Below are 19502 nucleotides of genomic sequence, written 5' to 3'. Positions count from 1 at the left end.
TGACAGCTCATGTGGAAATACTCCCACAGACAGTTTTGACATGGTGTGTGAGAGAGCGGGAAGAGAGCAGAGGAGAGTACTGACTGTTTTAGCTGTAGCTAGCTGCGAGATGAAATAAACTGCAAATGAAATCAGTGGAGCAAAGCAGGGGCAGGAAAAACCAAGGATATGTGTCACCGTGCACAGGAAGTTTTCTGTTATGCTGTGTGGTTGTGTAAGAGTTGATGTTTCAGGTGCTATCTTTCAGGAAGATGGAAGAAGGGGGCCTGTCCAAGCTTGCAGAGCATTTTCCCAATCGCACTCCATAGCAATTGTGGTGGTGGTGGTGGGGCACTCACTTGGAGGCTGACTGACCCCTTTTTCATGACTCACTAGAGCTCAATGTGTTTGCTCACATTAAGGGAATGGTTGAGTACGTAGCAGTGCAAATCTCACGCTGAGGCTTAAGACTGAAGCCGTCCGGCTACATCGAATGTGGACAAGTAGTCAAAGTTCTGCTTCAGCTATCGCTTAATTTTAGACAAAATAAGCACAGTTGACTGGACGTGATTGCTGCATACTCGTCTGCTTGGATAAGAATGAAAAGATCTCATTCGCTGTCCAACGCAATATTTTCTTTGGCCTTCTTTTTTTCCTTTTTAAAAAAAAAAAAAGATTTTTTTTTTCTACCATGAAGCGCGGGAGATGAACGTCTCTAGAGGCAACTTCAAAACAAAGGCTCCCTTTTCCTGTGAGTTGATGTAAGACCCTCTCAGCACGAAGTCTTATTTGAAGAGAGGCAGAATCGCCCTTCCTCGGTTTCTCTTTGTGTGTTTCCCCTGAGCCGTCCGTTTACAGAAACAAAACTGGTGCGCAGGCAATATGACGACTTGTCCTCAGCTGTTTACACAAGAGCTGTTATCAATTTTTCACATGCCTGTTTGTGCACTTACTTCCTTACCTGCCCGCCTTGATTGTCACAACCTCCGGTGTGTCCTGGCCCGTCTGCAGAATGTTTGTGTATCTGCATGTGAGCTCCAGAGAGACCATAATCCTCCTAGTCTGCCTGTCGTCTGTCACCTGCAGCTGATAAAAGATTAGGTTTAAAAGGTTGGGAAGGATGAAGCAGAAGGTCATGAAAACGGCAGAAGAGGTCTTCAAGAGTTCATTCATGGTGTTTGAGATCACACAGATTGTATCATGAAGTAGCCTCTGTAAAAAGAGTTCTGTTAAACTGAAATGGTTATAGCTTGGAATTTATGTTTATTTTTTTGCTTATAGGTTGATTATTTGGATACAATTAAACAAACCATGTTGGTATCGTGCTAAGTCGCAAGCAGCGGTGCAAGTTGAGGGGAAATAAGAATGCAGTTAAAGGGACAGGAAGTCTATGTGTGTTAATACTTGATGCCAAAATTCTGACAGCACAGTAGTACTTGTTCTGTTTTGGTACATTAGCCAGTGTACTGGTACGTTGGAGATTAAGTCAATTTTGAAACTGAAATGCTCCTTCAACTCAGATTTCCAACTCTGAGAATCTGAGCAGTCTTACCAACTCAGAATTAACATCCAAGATGGCAGCAGTGAGTGTAATGGGTAAAAAAATAGCAAAACTTCTAATCTGTGCTGTCACTGCTGTGGCTAAAGAAGCCATGCACAAAGCACTAAGCAGCCTCGGTTCATGGAAAATACACAGGGAAAAACTACAAGCAGCTAGTGTGGCTTAGGGCAGTATGACCTCTAATCACAATGACAATTAATTCAACATCCTCGATTACAAAAGGTGCCATCATACTTTTCAGACCAAGGGAGTAAATACCTCCAATTTTTTGCAAACCACATAAAAGACCATCATCCAGATCATTCATTCATTCTATCATCATCCAAACTGTTATCATCCTCATGTTATTCCAAAGTAACATGATTTAGTTTGAAATTGCTAGAAAAGCCACATTTTTTTTTTTTTTTTTTTTTTCCATAGGCTAAAATGTCTGCAGCTGGTAAACAAGAATAAATGCTTGAGCTAATATAATGCAACTAGCATTATAGCTTGTGGGGAGATTGGTAGGCTACTTGAAGCCATACTAATGTTAACATTTGAATAAACATTCTGCCATCATCAATATCTGCTTATGTCAGTACTACTGCTACCAAGTGCTACATTTCTGCTATCATGGATTTACTTATTTGGATTCCAATTCCATCTTTAGATCAGGCCTACCATTTTGGACCAGGGATGATCTCTGATCAGTAGTACTGATACATGGTTGAAGGGCACAGTGTAATTTTCCCGTGTTTGTTCAGTATAGAGAATGATGCATCCAACTGAACAGCAGCCACTGTTTTCCGTTTACGCGTTTTTAGTTTTTATTATTCTTATAATAAAATCTAAAACCTTTATCTTTTTTTTTTCCTCTGGCAATTCATTCGACTTGTTTGCTCCTATTAAACTTCATGATCAATGCTTTCAGCATAAAGCATAAAACCATCTCAACAAGCTGCTGCAAATGGACCGTGTTCCCTTTTTCTCACTCCTGAAATGAGCGCACATGAATAATATGCGCACAGGACTCGTAAACATTGTTCTCTCCATTAAACAATGTGAAGCTAATCCAGAGTCCCAATCTTTTCAGCCTGGGGCTCATTAAATATTATTTGATGGTTGAAGAGGCTGAAGGCCGATAAGCTCGTGTTCGAGGGTGGGAGTGGAAGCAAAAGGTTAGGGCGAAGAAAATGGCTGCAGTCTATGTCTTCTGAGTATTCCTTAAGAATGTCTTTTTGTATTGTCTTGAAGAGACTCACAAAGATGGCTCTATTAAGAAACAATATCTTAGGTTTCCTCATAGTTTGAAAGCTTTTGGAGGCATTCCTCTTAAAAGTCTTTCCCGTCCTTCCAAACACACCCACTTAATCACTCGCATGTCTCATACTAACAGAAGTCCAGACAGATGGCATGTACTCAAGTCCAGGTCTGCTGCTGTGACCCGGATGCTGCCAGAATCTATTTCCCCGCATCCGTTCTTTGCCAGAATGCCTGTAAAATATATTATTTGTTGTATGGTTATGAGACGTGCGAGCGATCATGCGCCGGCGCTGAGTGTCGTCTCGTTGTCTTTTTAAATAAAAGCAGTCTGTACCTGGATTTTGTCTCAGTGCATCTCTGGGATGTAAAGAGTGCAAGATGTACATGAACTTTGGTGATGTATAAGGGTGTTTATATCTTCATGTGGTTAGTAAGCAGTGAAAGTAGAGCGTTTACCTGCGGCCATATGGCAGCGGAGGCTTTTGGGAGCTTAAATCAACAGCATGTGTTTTTTGGGGTTGGAAGCATGCATATGGTCAGCAGAGAGGCAGCAGGATTAAAGCAGAAGCAGTAGTTGGTTATGTTCAAGAGAAAGATGAAGGGAAGGAAACTTGATGAATCCCACCCCCACCCCACCACCCACCCCCGAAGGCATTTTGTAAGTGGGAACACTTGATGGAGAGTACATTGTTCCTTTTTGAAAAGTTGGAGGAATGCAGGACCTGTCTACTTCGCCACACTCCTCCCTCTTTGATGTTTCACTCTCCCCTTCTCTGTGCCTTGTCAGCCACCACCCCCCACCTCCTACACATAAACACAGATTAATCTCTTAAAGTACGCGTGCACACACTCCCTTTTCCATTAAATGCACTCCTATTTTCCCTTAACTTGCATCTTCCCTTCTGACTCGGCCCGACACCCACATACGTAAAGTTTCTGGTGGTTTGTGAGGTCAGAGGGGGCGTGATGGGGGTGGGCGATACCTGCAGCGAATCTCAAACCTGTGACTCTCTCCACACCCCACCACGCAGACGAGCCAAGCCAGAGTGGAGCAGACAAAGCAGCTCCATTTAACTTGTCCCAGATGTGCAGCCCGGCCTCTGTGTGCTGCAGAAACTGTTAGCTGAATGAGTGAAGCCGGTGGGAACGGGGTGCGTGCAGAGTGTGCACCCAAAATCTGTATTTGGCACAAGCTAAGACTGCTGTTTCCCTGAAGCTAACGGTTTATATTTCTAAACTGACTGTCCCTTGTTTTTATGTTATCCCATAATTTTTTTATTTATTTTTTTTTTTTTATTATCTACCTGAAGCATGCAGAGAATATGAATGCAGACTAAACAAAGGATTGTAGGTCTTTGAAGTGTTAAGCAATCTCCATGACAGCCGTGGCTCTAAGCTGTGGTTTGCTACCATCTTTGTGGAATTAGCAGGTTGAAGGAGTTCACATTGAAGTGTATTTATGTTTGGATATATCAGTATCCTCTCTGTCACTTGTGGATGAACTTGTTTGAGTGAAAGTAGGACTGCAAAAATTAAGAAATGCTTCACTGTCGAATTGCCTGTATGTGCATAAAAAGCACAGTGCGATTTTTACAATGTTAAACAGTTTAACTAATAATTAAGTGACTAGTTGCAACTGCAGTTAGCTTTGATGTATTAAATTCCACCGATCCTGTAATCCATTTTCTTCTGCTGATCCATTTTGGGGTCACAGTTAGGGATGGATATGGTTTAGGTTTTATCCGATACCAGTGCCAAACCGGTAATTTTGAAACGATGCTCGAACCGATGCTTAAAGAATGGAGAACACAAACTTTGTCTAAAAACCTCTTATGTTTTTATTTTTAGAAGTCGTCGTTTTTGTTTGTTTTTTTGTTTGTTTTTTCTGCAAAATGATAACAATGTTAGCCTTTTTTTGCAGCTATAGGGCATATATGGTATCACTCTATCAAACAAGAAGACAGCCGCATGTAACTACGATGGTGTTTGCTAGTTCACCTTAAGTGCATTAATTTAATAATGTGGTTAGCCTACTCAACGTAAATTACACACGAACAACATTAAGCTACTCACTCAGAAGAACAGCTGCTGCTGCCATCATCATTTTTGCTACACTGGCAGGGCTAGGGGCCAGGACTCTCCTCTTCGGGTTCTTTGGGGGGATGTTGCTAACTCCGGGTCCGATAACACACCCGCAGTAGATGTGCTCGGTGTGAGGTCTTGCAGCAAGCTATCAAATACGGCGCATTTCTCGGCTTTTAAAAAAACGCTATGCGTCGCCAGGTGTTTCATCAGATTCGAGGTGTTACCTCCTTTGCACAGTATCACCTTAAAGCACTTGTTGCAGGCTGCTGAGTTTGCATCTTTTTCTGTGAAGTACAGCCAGACTTTTGACCTCTTCGCCGTGTGCGTTTTTAATCTGTAGCTCTGCTCTAAAAGAACGTACGTACCTGGGCCCGCCTACTATCCTTGGAAAGGTAAAATGATTGGCTACAATCCAAACTGTATGACAGCTCAAGAAAAAAAAAAAAGCACCGAAATAAAGCACTGAAATGTGCGCTGCTTTTCGGTCTGGTTACTACTGTTTATGTCAGAACCGGTACCCATCCCTAGTCACAGTGGGGCTGGAGCTTGTCCCAGATGTCATAGGGCAAGAGACACCTTGGACACGTCACTTCTCTGTCACAGGGACAACATAAAGACACCCATTCATGCTCTAGCTTCTTTCCCCCGCCTTTTATCAGAAAACAAATGGCATTGTTGCAACTATCTCCACACTCTTATTTTGAAAGTTTCCCTAGCTGACAACCAGCTACCTTTTTTGGCCTTCCTGTCTCGTGTTTCTTTACCAGTTGCCGTGACCAACTTTGATGCCACTGTCTTGGATTGCATTTGGTGACTGTAGTCTTCATTCTGCTGTGGACATCTGAAGGTTTCATTAAACCAGAATCTGCAGCAGGTGAAGAACTGGTTCATGTGGGAGAATGTAGTACCACTGTTGCTAACTGCCATCCGAGACGGTGGAGCTGGTCGAACCTCAAGGCTCAGTGATAACTCTTGTATATTAGAGCAATAAGAAGCTAAATCAATGTTACAGTGTGAGTCCACTTATAGATCCCCTCCCCTTTACTGCCGTAAATATAATCACATTCTGTGGGAAACACTGAATGTCATGGAAATACGGTAAACCGTAATATGGTCTGTGCATGCACAAAATCACTGAAACTTCCAGTTAGCTCCTACCCTAACCCTCCGTGCAGCTGTCTGTTATAACCACGCACGTTTATCGAGCTTCTCCAAATTTCCACTCGGGCTCTGCCTCATCCACCCCTGCAAGAATGTGAAATATGTTTGCATGTTTAAAAATGTCTTTATTCTGTCTGGATTCCTTTTCCATGTTAGTGTTAGTTGGAAAAATCTTGGCAGTAGTCGGCTCCTAAACACAAAGAGGGACTTCTCAGCCATCTCCAAAAGGGAGGCCCGGACACGTCCAAGAAGACTGATTGTTTTGGTTCCTCCATTTGATACTGAGACAAAGATGAAAACCTAACCTCTCATTTAAAAGATACTGCACGCTGCATTTTGAGTTTTTCTTGCCTTTTTTTTTTTTTTTTTTTTTCCTTTTTTTTTGACATGGGAAAGAGACGTAGAAATTTGCTGCTCAGCTCATTCTGCTGTATTTGGAAGCGTTGTGTGAAACCACAACGGATAGTCATGAAAACCAGCTATTTGCAATCCCACGCACAAGGAGAAAGCAACACAGAATGCTCTGCATTTCATTAAATCTCGTCTTTTCTAATGCAAACGGGACAAAAAAAATGTAAATGCGGGTAAAGTGGGGAAATGTTTTCAGTAGGACACATAGGCTTCACTGTCCTGCATTGTACTGAGCTGTCTGGTTTTGTCCTGCGAGGCTCTGCTCTGTCATGTGAGGTTTCATCCTTTCCTGCATCACGCCATGTTCCTGGTGGTTTAGAAAGTGAGGAGCTCCCAGCTGTATGTCTGTGTGTGTGTCTGTCTGTGGGGCTCAGGAATGGAGCCCACTGCCACAGCATCCAGTGACCTAATGCAAAAGGCAGCAGGGTCGAGCCCTATTCACTGTTCTCTCTATATGCCTCGTCTCTCCCTCTCTCCAGTGATTAGTCTCTGCTGTCACTAAGCACTTTGTCACGCTTGGACGAAGACCCTGGTGGGGCCTGGAAGGGTTGTTGGGGGCACAGGAATGTCACATGCATAGCTGTACTGTAGCCGGATAGACCAGCAGACTGATGCTTATAGGCTGCTGCTGCAGTGAGCTGATAAAATGCTATGTCCTGTGAAAATTCTCCATATCCAACACTTTTTTTTTTTTTTTTTTTTTGAGCTGGGAAGTGGGAACTTTTCAGCATTATCTCATAATGCTGAAATTATGAGATAAAAAAGTTTTACGTTTTGGATGCAAGGATGTTTTGGCGTCCTTGCAGAAACTCTGATGAAAAGATTGCAATCATGTGTAGTAAATAAGAGGCAGCGGCGTGCGAGAGAGAGCCAAATGCTGCCGACCAGAAATGGTGTGATCTTCTCCCGTAACTCCTCACAAGAAAGCATAGCTGTGAAAATATGAAAGTGGTCCGTTTATACCTGCAATAACTGCAGAAACACGAAGTTAAACTATTAATTACCCTTTTAGGTTGACAAAATTTTATTTATTTATTTATTTACCAATAGCAGTAGCCTGGGAGGTGTTGGATATGATGGCGAAGAGAAAACGAGTGCTTTACTTAAGTACCAAAACTGCAAACTAGTGCTTTTTGTTTAGATTGGCCTCGTGGTTGTTTTTGAAGTTCCTCAGCTTGGCTGTTTGTCTTGGTTGTATCTGGGCTCACACCACTGTGGAGACCACTGCTAAAGCTGTTAACCAGCTGTGTGTGCAGATGCCTCGACCCACTCCCACATTATGACAACTCTTTTTGCAGTGATAAAACCATAAAGCTTAATATCACTGATTGCATTTAATTCTTCCAAAAAATAGCTTTTAAATGGTGAGGAAATGAAGTTCAATCAAGACTAGCATGCACGTGAGATTAGCCAGTCAAATGCCTGGTATCATCTGGCATTGACATTAGCTTATCTTCTGGGGTTGCCCTTTGGCATACCTGAACTAACACTGTTTGATTAGTGTCTTACACCGTATTTGCAGCAGTGTTTAACTCCTATGTACACTCACGTGATGGTACAAGACGCACTAATAACTGACCTTATCAGTTCAGGCTCTGGTTCCAGCAGGTACTTTGTTTTTCTCTGTGGTTGCACTCTTTTCCTGCACAGGTGCAAGCAAAGCTTTTAACATACTGCTCACACATCTTGAAGGTGACCCCTAACACTTTGTATGTGACAGTGTGCTGGACTGATGATGTTAGACAGAGTAGCTTATACAAGCAAACACACCCAGGTTCAATTCCCTGCGATTTTATTTCCCTCTGTTAAATCATGCGTGTTAGCCATGTTGTATCAAACATGAAATTGCCAAAGCTGACAGAGAGGGCTTAAAGCACAGCCTCAAAATGGAAGTGCACTCTTGCTGTGTTTCATTTCCATCTACTTTGCCCCTCTGAAGTTGTTTTGAGTCGGTGGGAATGTCAGAAGACCTGCCAGGAACAAGTGTGCAGTGAGGTCCTAATGGCTGGGTCGTAAAACGTTTTAGATTCCTGCTTTTTATGGGAAAGGCTGGAAAAGCAGTAGGACTTGAAAACGCCTTCTTTTCACAGTTTTGGTTAACTAGAGGTGGGCTTGAGTGGATCAGAGGCTATTTTTTCCAGTTTTTCCCCCTTTGGCTTTGTAAGGTGTGAACAGTATGGGGCATTTAATAGCAGCTGAGAACCAGGCAGAAACTCATTTGCTAACCAGCCTTTCAAGGATTCATTAAAAACTGTGGGTAAAACAAACAGAAAAATGTATATGTCAGCAAAGGCGCTCATTAGCCAAAAAAAATGATAGTCAGGTTTAAAATGGGCACTTGCTGTGTCTTGTCTTGACGTAATGCAGGAGTTCAACCTGATCGGAGATATCGCCGACTAACCACCACATTCTTGGAGTGGCAGGCACACACATCAACAGAGAGCAGAATGTAGACTCCTTTTCACCTCTGACCTCAAAGCAGTCGGAGCCACATAAGGTGGTGTTCTGGCATCGTGGTGCATTTGGAGCCAGTATTGCTAAATAAAACTCCCTTTCACATGTTGATTTAAGCATTGCAACACTGAATTCCTCTCAAAGGAATCAGAGCTCCCGTATTACCTTTGCTGATACTTCACACCTCAACTGTTAAATGTTATTTTTGTTTTTTGTTTTCATTTGTTTGTATGTTTTTCCATCTGTCAGCATTCAACCTCACTCCTCTGGTTTGGCTTGGCTTGAGTTCTCTAGTATTTCTGGGCAAAGTAACAGTACAAACAGCTGTTACTAGCGAGTGTGCATGCATATAAGTATTCCTAAATTTGACTCATTTTCTATTCCATACTGTGATCAACATTTGGTCTTCTCACAGGCTTTTAATTATTAGGTCGAACCTGCAAACACTCAGCATTGACCCGGCATTCTTTGATCAGCGGGTTCACATCAGCTTACCCATCATGCTTCATCGTGCTGCAGGGATTAGGTTTGTCAGGAGTTGTTATGTTAACCATCGTGTTATCAGCTGGAACATGCTCACTTTGGGTTTGTCTGCGTCTCCCACACTTGGCAGGGCTATGACACTGATGGTTCATCCTTACTCGGTTCTTTTCCAAGTAGTTGACCTTTTTAATAAGATTTAGTTTAGAAACATCTTCTTTTTCATGCAAACGTTCAAGTAAGAGTTTTCCTGCTTTATTAAACCCTAAAGAAACACATGTGAGTTTACCAAGAAGGCATACAGTGTCTGTGCTTATGTAGAGGGGTTTTCAACAGGCAGCAGACACTAGGTGTTGAGCTTTTGCAGTGGAAAGGTGCTTTTTAATTTGATTAATATATTACCCCAGTCCAGCAGACAGACATGAACTAAGTTTTGTGGCCACTGTTGTTTTCTTCTTCTACTCAACATCTCAATTTGATTGGCTACATATCACCCAACTAGCTAGATATGATCCATCATCAGTTTATCTACTGATTATTTTCTTGAGAAACGGGTTTTTACAAGGACTTTTTTTTGTTTTCCTAAATATAATATGACTTCAGGCTTTCCCGTGAAGTGTGCTGCAACTCGCAGCGTTGCCTCTGGGTGTTTGTCGTTGTTATTTAATACCTTTTGTCGTGGCTCTCTTGGCTCTCATTCTTTCATCAAACTATGTGGTACAACTTAGTGTTTGGTACTTGCCTGCTGAGGTGTATGGAGTTTGAGGCTTTCTTTTTAGAGAGGTAAACAGCCGTCTGCATACATTTTGATTGTGTCACAAGTCGTTTTTGTTGTTGTCATTGTTGTTGTCTTGGTTTTTATAAATAAGATGGAGGGAAATCATAGTATTGGAAATAAAGAAGATAATTTGGGGCAGATTTTATACAGTGACCCCCCCCCCCCTTTTTTTTTAAATGCAAACACAACCCCAAACAGCTTAACTAGTCTTTCCTCTTCAGCTCTTTCCCTTTGTATGTAATGGCTCACAGCTGTTCTGCAAAACCCCAAAGAAGCATATATTTCTGTAATTTGCTTTAAGGGACTTGCATATTTACAACAAACAACAGTGGTGTGCTGATATACCCAAACTACAGTCTTTTCAGTCAGGGGGGGGAAATCATCTGTCGCCCCATATACCGCGATGATGTGGCGTGGCATTGCTTCAGACTGAGGTGAGGGTGTGGAAGGAGGGTGTTGCTCCGAAAACCTGTAATGACATTCTAGCTGCAATCCCACCCAACATGGTTCCCATCAGACAGACTTTCACTTGTGGTAGAAATTCCCGCGCTGCAGCGAATGCCTCGTCTGGTTTCAATCAAATCGGCTTCTGCTGCAACATGCACAATACATTTTAGAATACCAAGCACCAAGTTTGATTATATTCAGACTGTCTCTGCTAAAAAATGCATTTTTACAAAGCAATTTATTCTTCCTTATCGGGCACTTCTGGCACAGCAGCTTGGCTTGAGTCTTTGAGGACTTGACAACATTATTTCATGCTGAGCCAGGAGATGTCAGTCTTATAGTTTGCACATTTATCATTTCTATTTTTGCCTTGTTTTCATTGTTTCCCCATGATTTCTATGGTCGACGGCACTGCCGATTTCATGGGAGCTGCTTCTGTTCACCTGACAGCATTAAGACCCTGAGCACACGTTGCGTTTCACAACAATTATATTCTTTTCTCTACTTTTCATGTCCATCATACAGACATTATCAGAAAGGGATATAACACTCAAAGTATTCTGAATAGAAATAGTAGAGCTATGTTAACCTGACGATGTTTATCTTTAAAGTTTATTCTCCCAAAAAAATTAATTCTCTAAAAACAAAAAATTGCAGTTGTCCCACCCTCTGACCCCACAGAGCCAATCAAAACTGATGCATGCACACAGTCGAGGTTCGCGACTTAGCTGCCACTACAGAGCTGGCAGGTATTTTGTTGTTAAGGTTGGGCTGTAGGTAAGTGTATTCCAAACATGACTTAAACCGCCTGGAAAACTTCCCAGATTCGTTGCCAAGATGCATGCCGAGAGGATGGATTTTGGAAAAAAATAGAATGATATTGCTTAGTCATCAGTCTGCACACAGAAGTTGTAGAGGGAGAACATACAATGATGATGAGTCGGCACTCCATATGGAGGTGTATGGCAGAGGTCCTGAGGCTGGAGCTGGCTCAGAATCTAAATTTATTTCAGTGTTTGAATAAAGGCCCAACAAATACTGTGTGCTGCACCATCAGTGCACAGTCAAACACACAATTTCATTTTTTTTTTTTTTTTTTTTTTATAAAGTGTCCCTAACAGTCGGGCAAACATGAGTCATAGTAATGGAAGTGCTGGAGCTGATTCTCCTGTCTGGGGACCTTCGCTTCCTGTCACATCAAGGTTTACTGTGTCCAGATTTCCTGCCTGAGAAGGGAAGATTAGAGAGCTATTTATTTTCCTCTCCTCCTCTTATTTGCATCTTTGTCAGAAATACAACTCGGTGAACATATGTGTAATCATATGTGAGTCAATGTGGAACTGTAAATACACATTCATCCCTTTTTTTTCCTTTTTTTTTTTTTCTTTTTTTTTATAAAGGGTTGTTGTTTGTTTATTTAATGCTCAGCAGTGATTACTTAAAAAAAAAAAAAAAAAGTCAGTCATTCACTGACAGGGTGATCCAAGCCACTGATTTCCAACCAGGGAAAAAGTACCAGAGGTGTTTTTTCTGTAGCACAATTTAATTGAAAAGAAGAGTGAACCTGAACAAATTTGGCCTGAAAAGTTAATTAAAAGTAATTAATAAATGCAGACAGAACAAAAGGTAAGGGGTGACTGGGTAAAATTGCTATTTAAAATGATGTTCAGAGCAGTTGTTAAATTACAAATGAAAATTGATCAAAGTTCAATAATGACTGAAATGGCTAAAAGTAATTCCTAGAGACTTTGTGTAGTTAAAACTGTAACTGCTCAAAGCTTTAACATATCTGATAAACTCTCTGACAGTTTGACATGATGACAAATGATTAACATTATAAACAATTAGGAGTTAAATAACAGTTGATTGGAATTGCTTCAGAGTTGGGGGGGATGACGTTGTTCCTGTGGGGTTTGTCAGATTATAAAAAGGCTAGGGAGCACTAATCAAGTCCACCATGAAGGCCTCCATTGTTTCATCGATGGCTCTGAATCTGTGGTTGGAAACATCGAGCATTAACTGAGATTAGCAAACAAATCTTCCCTCAGCTCATTCTTTCCACATCGTGTTGTCTCATTGTCCTTTGAGGTCACTTGTGAACTGAGGTCGTGGAAGACGGTTCACTTTTTAATTAGCTATAAAGAGCACAATGAGGGTTGTTTGTGTTTAAAATTTGATACGGAGTTGTATGGGTTATGGTACATGTGACTTTGTATCTGCGTGCAGAAATGCAACCCTGTTATCCATGTAGCTGCAGCCTGGTAGCAGAGGGGTGGGTCACAGCTTTCTGCACTGGAATGCTCAGCAAACTCAGCAGTTTATACACACACACACACACACACACACACACACACACACACACACACACACACACACACACACACACACACACACACACACACACACACACACAGCTTCTCAGCATCTGAATCTAGTTGACCTGTTCAAGTTGCACTTTTGCATAGAAACCTTGTGAGTAAACCTCTGAGCACTCCGGTGTTGTTTATAACTTTCCTCTAATTAAAATATTGTGTCAAATTTGGAATAAAAGTTGTGTAAATGATTAGCAGGTGTTTCCCAGGACAGTTCGGGTCAGCTACATCTGTGCATCATTTGCACAAAGGTTGCTGAGTTTGTAACAGAGGTTTTGATAGTCTTTTTATCTTTGTTTTTTTTTTTGTTGTTTTTTTTGTTTTGTTCCAGATTTATATTTTTGTTCTTTGTCTAGTTTTCCATGATTCATACTTGCAAATAGTTATTTTTCTATGGGGCCTTGGTTTAACACTGTGGGCAATGCACATGGAAGATAAACATTTTGAACTGGTTTTCTTGTCACTAAATCTTTTTCTTTCTCTGTCTCGTCTCTTTCTTTGCAGAAGAGATAGACTATACCAACTTTGCCTCCAACACCATAACACGTAAGAAGAAGCCTGTGGTCGCACTGCGCAACGACGTCAACCGCAAGCGTCCTCACATCCGCATCGGCATGCCACAGGACTTCCGACCAGTTTCCTCAATCATTGATGTGGACATCTTACCTGAATCTCACCGCCGTGTCCGCCTGTATCGCCACGGTTCAGACAAACCTTTGGGCTTTTACATTCGAGATGGAGTCAGCGTGCGCGTGACTTCTCACGGACTGGAGAAAGTACCTGGCATCTTCATATCTCGGCTGGTGCCTGGAGGTTTGGCGGAGAGCACCGGGCTGCTGGCGGTTAATGACGAGGTGCTGGAAGTGAACGGCATTGAAGTGACTGGGAAATCCTTGGATCAGGTAACAGATATGATGATCGCCAACAGCCACAACCTGATTGTTACCGTCAAACCGGTGAATCAGCGCAACAACGTTGTCCGCAGCAGCAGGATCTCCGGCAGCTCGGGCCAGTCGTCCGATAGCAACGGCTCAACCGGTCACATGTATGTAAACACAGGGGGGATACCACCTTCTGGGGCGCATGGTTATCAGGATGACCTGGAGAGTGACGAGGATAATGACGTCGTCATAGAGAAAAACATCAAGAGGCCATCTCAGAGGTCCAATGCTTCGCTGGCATCCAGTGCGTCCCGCACACAACACCAGAATCCGACCACCACCTCAGGCTCGGCGGCCCCTCCGAGCCCTCCCACACGACCACTGTCGGTGGTCTCCACTGCTTCATTCCACTCCCAGCAGAGTCTAAACGGAGGGTCCCACCACCACCAACACAGCAGTCTTAGCTACCAGTTCCACAAAGACCTTAACCTTCAGCACAACCCACACCAGCAGTCCCTTCACAGCCATCAACCCCACGCGCAGCTTCATCATACCAGCAACCCAGCCCTCCGCCACAGCAACGGCAGCCTGCACAAAATCCTCAGCTCACTGAAAACTGACCCACGAAACAGTCTCGCACTTCCCAGAGGAGGGGTGGAGGAGGACGGCACTGTCATTACCCTATAATACTTACAAACACAGACACACAAACACAAACATCCCGACTGCTCAGAGACTAAACTGGAACAGCTAAATAATGAGCATGTGCGTGTTTTGTCAGATACTAACTGTAACTTCTGTCTGGTTTTACAAAACCTTTGATGTTAGGAAGTTGCAAACAGGAAAGAGCATTGTGTACATATTTCTTGTGTTTGTTTTTTTTAAAGTCCTCTTTATCATACATGAGAAAATTTGTATGTTTTGTAATAAGCATCAGAACAAATAACTGTTTTTAGGCGAGTCCACTATCGTAGTTCTGAATGTACCTACAGCCTCGTGTCTTTACTTAGTGACCACTTTTTATTAAGACCCTTTTCATTCTTCTTACTGGGACCAACTGGGGTTTGTTTATGTGGATGTTTTAAAGAGTAAATCTATATTTCTTATATTCTGATGAATGCTGTGTAGAGTGTTTTTGTTTTTTTAATAGGTCTTTTATGCTTTATGATCAAATCCGTGTATCTGTTTCAATAAATTATTCTGTCTCACAATTATGCAAACTATAAATGTGATGTTTGCTCCACTACTTATGCACTTAATGGCTTCTAAATTGAGACTATCATTTCTGCATTTATATAATTACATCTTTTTAGCTTGTTAGAGCTTTCAAACTACAACTGGTCACTTCATTAGGCACACCTTATTGTTGTTTTAACTCCTTATTCATGGCACTGATTCACAGAGGTGCTCATTCCTCTGATATTTTGGTCAATATTGACCCGATAGCATCACATCATAGCTACAGATTTCTCGACTAATGTCATTGTCCCATTCCACCACATTCTTAAGAATTGAGAGCTGATGACAATAGAGGCCATTTGAGTGCAGTGAACTCACTGTCATGGTCAAGAAACCAGTTTGAGGTTTGATTTGAATTCTGACATCCTGCAGGAAGCAGCCGTGGGTACAGTGTGGTGATAAAGGGATGGAGATGGTTGGCAACAACACTCAGGCTGTGTGTCGCTCTGCACTAAAGACCCCAGAGCATGCCAGGAAAATATACCCCACACAGCTACATCACCAGCTTGATGTTTTGTTTTCAGATGCTCATCTACACACCGTGGTTCTAACAAGTGATTTGTTACTACAACTTAGAGCAGTGTGACCAGTCTCCTCTGACAACAACTCATTTTCACCCAGAGAACTGACACTCACTGGATTGTTTTATTTATTTTTGGGGGGTGTTTTCTCTGTAAACTCTAGAGATGGCTGTCTGGGGAAAATCCCAACATATCAGCAGTTTCTGGAATACTTAGACCAGCCCATCTAAGTATTTCAGCTATGCCACTTAAAATTTACTTAAATCAACTTTCTTCTACATCCTGATGCTCTGCATGAACTTCAGCTGGTTTACTGACCACATCTACATGCAAAAATGGATAGGAGTTATGTTATATACAATTTATATAGATATTTGCGTTAATGAGCAATAGTACATGTGTACCTAATGAAGTGGCCAGTGGGTGTATTTACTTTAAAATGTATTTTTGTACTGAACAGACACAAGATGCTGTTTAGCACAGACGACTGCATGAATTGTACTAAACAAAATGGAAAAATAAGTTTTGGTTTCAAACTAAAGGCCAGAAGATTTTCATTCAACTCAAAGCTGATGGTGAAACAAAGAGGCTGACATTCCAGTTCAGAGTAACTAGGAACTCATAACCACACAGGGTTTAGCCGGAGACCTGAATCCTAACTGTCACGCAATCAGTCTTCACTATCTGTGTCCTTTTAAGTGGTGTGAATTTCTGGAACACCATTTCTGAAGCTTAAGTAAAAATAATCTTGACTTGTGCAAAACCACAAAGACTTGTGGCTATTTAAAGGTGATGAGTCTGTAGTGATGTCATCTGCACCTCATTCAAGTCATTTAAAGCTACAGTGAAAGGCACAAATCCTAGGCTTTTAGAAAGCAGTAGTCAGGCTGAAGGAGAAGATAAGAAATTAAGGTCTTGTTTCACAAAATAATTCACTTTAGACATCACAAAGTCAAGATGTAGACTATCTGAAGGTTGAATTCCTTGAGTCGGGCACAGCTTTATCATCATTTTGCTTTTGGCTACAGCCTGTGCTTCCAACCTAGATATGCAATTGGAATGCATGTCAGAGGCCCTCCGGCAGCAAACATCTTTCACTTCTCTGCTAATGAATATTTTCCTCCTGTGTTTGTTCAGGGTGCCACACTGCTCATACATCTAATAGATCCTTCACACCCAACTAGTCAGCACTGTCAGTCAGCAGACTGTGGGTTTAGCCGGAGACCTGAAATCCTAACTGTCACGCAATCAGTCTTCACTATCTGTGTCCTTTTATCAGAGTCAGCCGAGGAAGGGCAGTTACAGTTAGAAACAGTTATGTTATGTTCCCCACATGTGATACAGATGTTCAGCTGATAGAATATAGGATTCAAGCGCACACTGATTAAAGCCGACAAACTCAAAATAAACAGACGTGGCCGCCTTAATGCTTTCTTGGACATGAACACGTCCAACTGAAGATCTGAGGTTCAGAGGGAATTATTGGAAACGTCTGCACAAGCCTGACGGATTTGACAGGTAATCCTTTTCATTGGATACTTTGTATGCTAAAACGTGTTAAACCCCTTTGATCATAGGCAGGTTTTTTTTTCTGCATACAAAACATGTTGACCTGCATCAGACATCTGAACTCCCCCAAGTCCCCATGCCGTATTTCACTCTGCCACATGCTGGTCGACACTGGAATAACACGTACTGAAATGTTAAAAGTTACTGTTGTATTTTATCAGACCAGACAATCTTTTTTTTTTTTCTATTGCAAGAGGCCTTAGTGCTTGTTGGAAAAAAAAACCTACAGCACTTTCCACAACATAAATATTTAATCTTTTCCCAAAAGTAAACTACACTTGCCTCTTTTCAATGCTCTCGGTGTCAAATCATACAAGTTCATCCATGTAGAAATCGATTTTAGAAATTATTTGCTAACAGGGGTCTCACATCTGATTATGCTTATGCTTCTCACTGGCTACCCAACTGTCACCGATGCCCCTCCCAAAAATGGTGGCACATACAGGAGGTCGGTGGTCCGATCCCCAGCTCCTGCATCCGTATGTTAAAGTGTCCTTGGGAAAGATAAATACATACATACCATATGAGTTTGCATGTGTATGAAAGAGTTAAAGATGTGTCTGTGGATGTGCAGCTTCCAGTGTATGTTTATGTAGAGGGGAGAAGACTTGGATGGAAAGACAAAATTATAAGTTCTCACAGTGGATTAGTAGATAGTCGTGATCACTGCTGTGAAATTCAGCTTAGGGTTCAGTATTGTGTGATTAATCTTACTAACTTGATAGCGGAGCACCACAGTGGTGCATCAGCGCACAGGTTTAAACCTGTCCAAAGACCCCGTCAGGATAATTGGGGATTCTAATTGGCTGTTGGTGTGATGATAAATGGTTATCTGCCTTTCTGTGTTAGCCTGTACCCAGCTTTTCACCCAATTTTAATGTTATGTCCAGTTTAGGCAGTTTAGATTAGGCTACCCAAACCAACTTGGCGACCTACAGAAAATACTCTAAGAGTGAATCAATGACTCCCCCAGGAGGTCACAAAATTACCCAGAAGAAGAACTGCAGGTATCACTTGCCTCAGTTAAGGTTAATGTTCATGATTTAACAATAATAAAGAGACTGGGGGGAAATTGCATCAATAGGAGAATTTCAAGGAGAAATCCACTGCTGACCAAAAACAACAGAAAGGCAAATTTGCCAAAAAGCAATTTGATGATCCCCAAGACTTTTGAGAAAATATTCTGTGAACTGACAAGAAAAGGGTTGAACTTTTTTGGAAGGCCCGTTACATCTGGTGTAAAACTTGCATTTGAAAAAAAAAAAAAAGAACATCATACAGAAAATCAAAAGTATTGGTGGTAATGTGGTGGTCTGGGTCGGCTTTGCTGCTTCAGGATCAGGATTGATGGAAACATGGTAAATGGTAAATGGACTGGTTCTTCTACATATTGTCCACCCAAGTATGAATTTTGCGCTCTACTAGAAAAAGGTGAAAAAGCTTAATGCCCTCATCTCAAATCTGGCAGCAGGACAATGATCCAAAACACACCAGCAAGCCCCCCTCTGAATGGCTTACAAAGAAAAACAAAAAAACAAAACAAAATTAAGCTTTTGGAGTGGCCAAATCAAAGTCTGGACTTAAATCAGATTTTGATGCTATGGCATGACCTTAAACAGGACATTCATGCCTGAAAACCCTCCAGTGAGGCTGAAATAAACAAATTCTGCAAATAAGAGTGGGCCAAAATACTTTCACAGAGATGTGTAAGACTCGCTGCCACTTAGCACTAAGGCTTGATTGCAGTTCTTGCTGCCAAGAATAGCACAACCAGTTATTAGGTTTAGGGGAGATTCCTTTTTCATACAGGGTCAGGTAGCTTTTTTTCCTTAATAAATGTAATCATAATTTTAAAACTCCCTTATTTTATTCACTTTGGATATCTTTTTCTAATATTAACATTTATTTGATAATCTGAAATGTTTAAGGGTGACAAATATGCAATAACAAAAACCCAACAACAACAACTAAGAAATCAGGAAAGGGGCAAATACTTTTTCATTGCACTATAACAAATCTCATTGCAGTTATCTTTTTTTACTTGAAGTGTTCAAGTTGTAAGTTTGCCTTATAGTTAAAAGCACTAAAATTTAAGAGTAAAACCTCTAAAATTGATCCAGTGGTTGGAATTCTGTTGTAAAACTGCCGTGTCCTAAGATGAAAATGATGGGAAATAAACTGAAAAACTTTGACATTTTTAAAACTCAAGTGGCTAATGGAATTTATTCATTTTGATGCATGAATCCAAAGGCAGACATGCAAATAAATGGCGCTTGTATCCACCACTGAGAATGCATTCCATTATATTCTATTTATTTATAC

At 41.5% G+C, this 19502-nt stretch overlaps 1 protein-coding gene across 1 annotated transcript in view; it reads left to right on the top strand.

The window, feature by feature from the left end:
- The window catches only part of pard6gb (par-6 family cell polarity regulator gamma b), a 36295-nt gene extending 21230 nt beyond the window's left edge, over nt 1-15065 (top strand). Inside the window, exon 3 of the mRNA XM_040021471.1 lies at nt 13475-15065. Within this exon, the coding sequence (XP_039877405.1) occupies nt 13475-14538 (1064 nt within the window). The 3' untranslated portion in view covers nt 14539-15065. The remainder of the gene's footprint in view (nt 1-13474) is intronic.
- Nucleotides 15066-19502: the final 4437 nt, after the last annotated feature.

This window comes from Simochromis diagramma, unplaced genomic scaffold (assembly GCF_900408965.1).
Source record: "Simochromis diagramma unplaced genomic scaffold, fSimDia1.1 OVJJ01000753.1, whole genome shotgun sequence".
In the NCBI taxonomy this organism is placed as follows: Eukaryota; Metazoa; Chordata; class Actinopteri; order Cichliformes; family Cichlidae; genus Simochromis; species Simochromis diagramma.
Note: the sequence above shows the minus strand (reverse complement) of the source record. Positions and strands in the feature narration are given on the sequence as shown.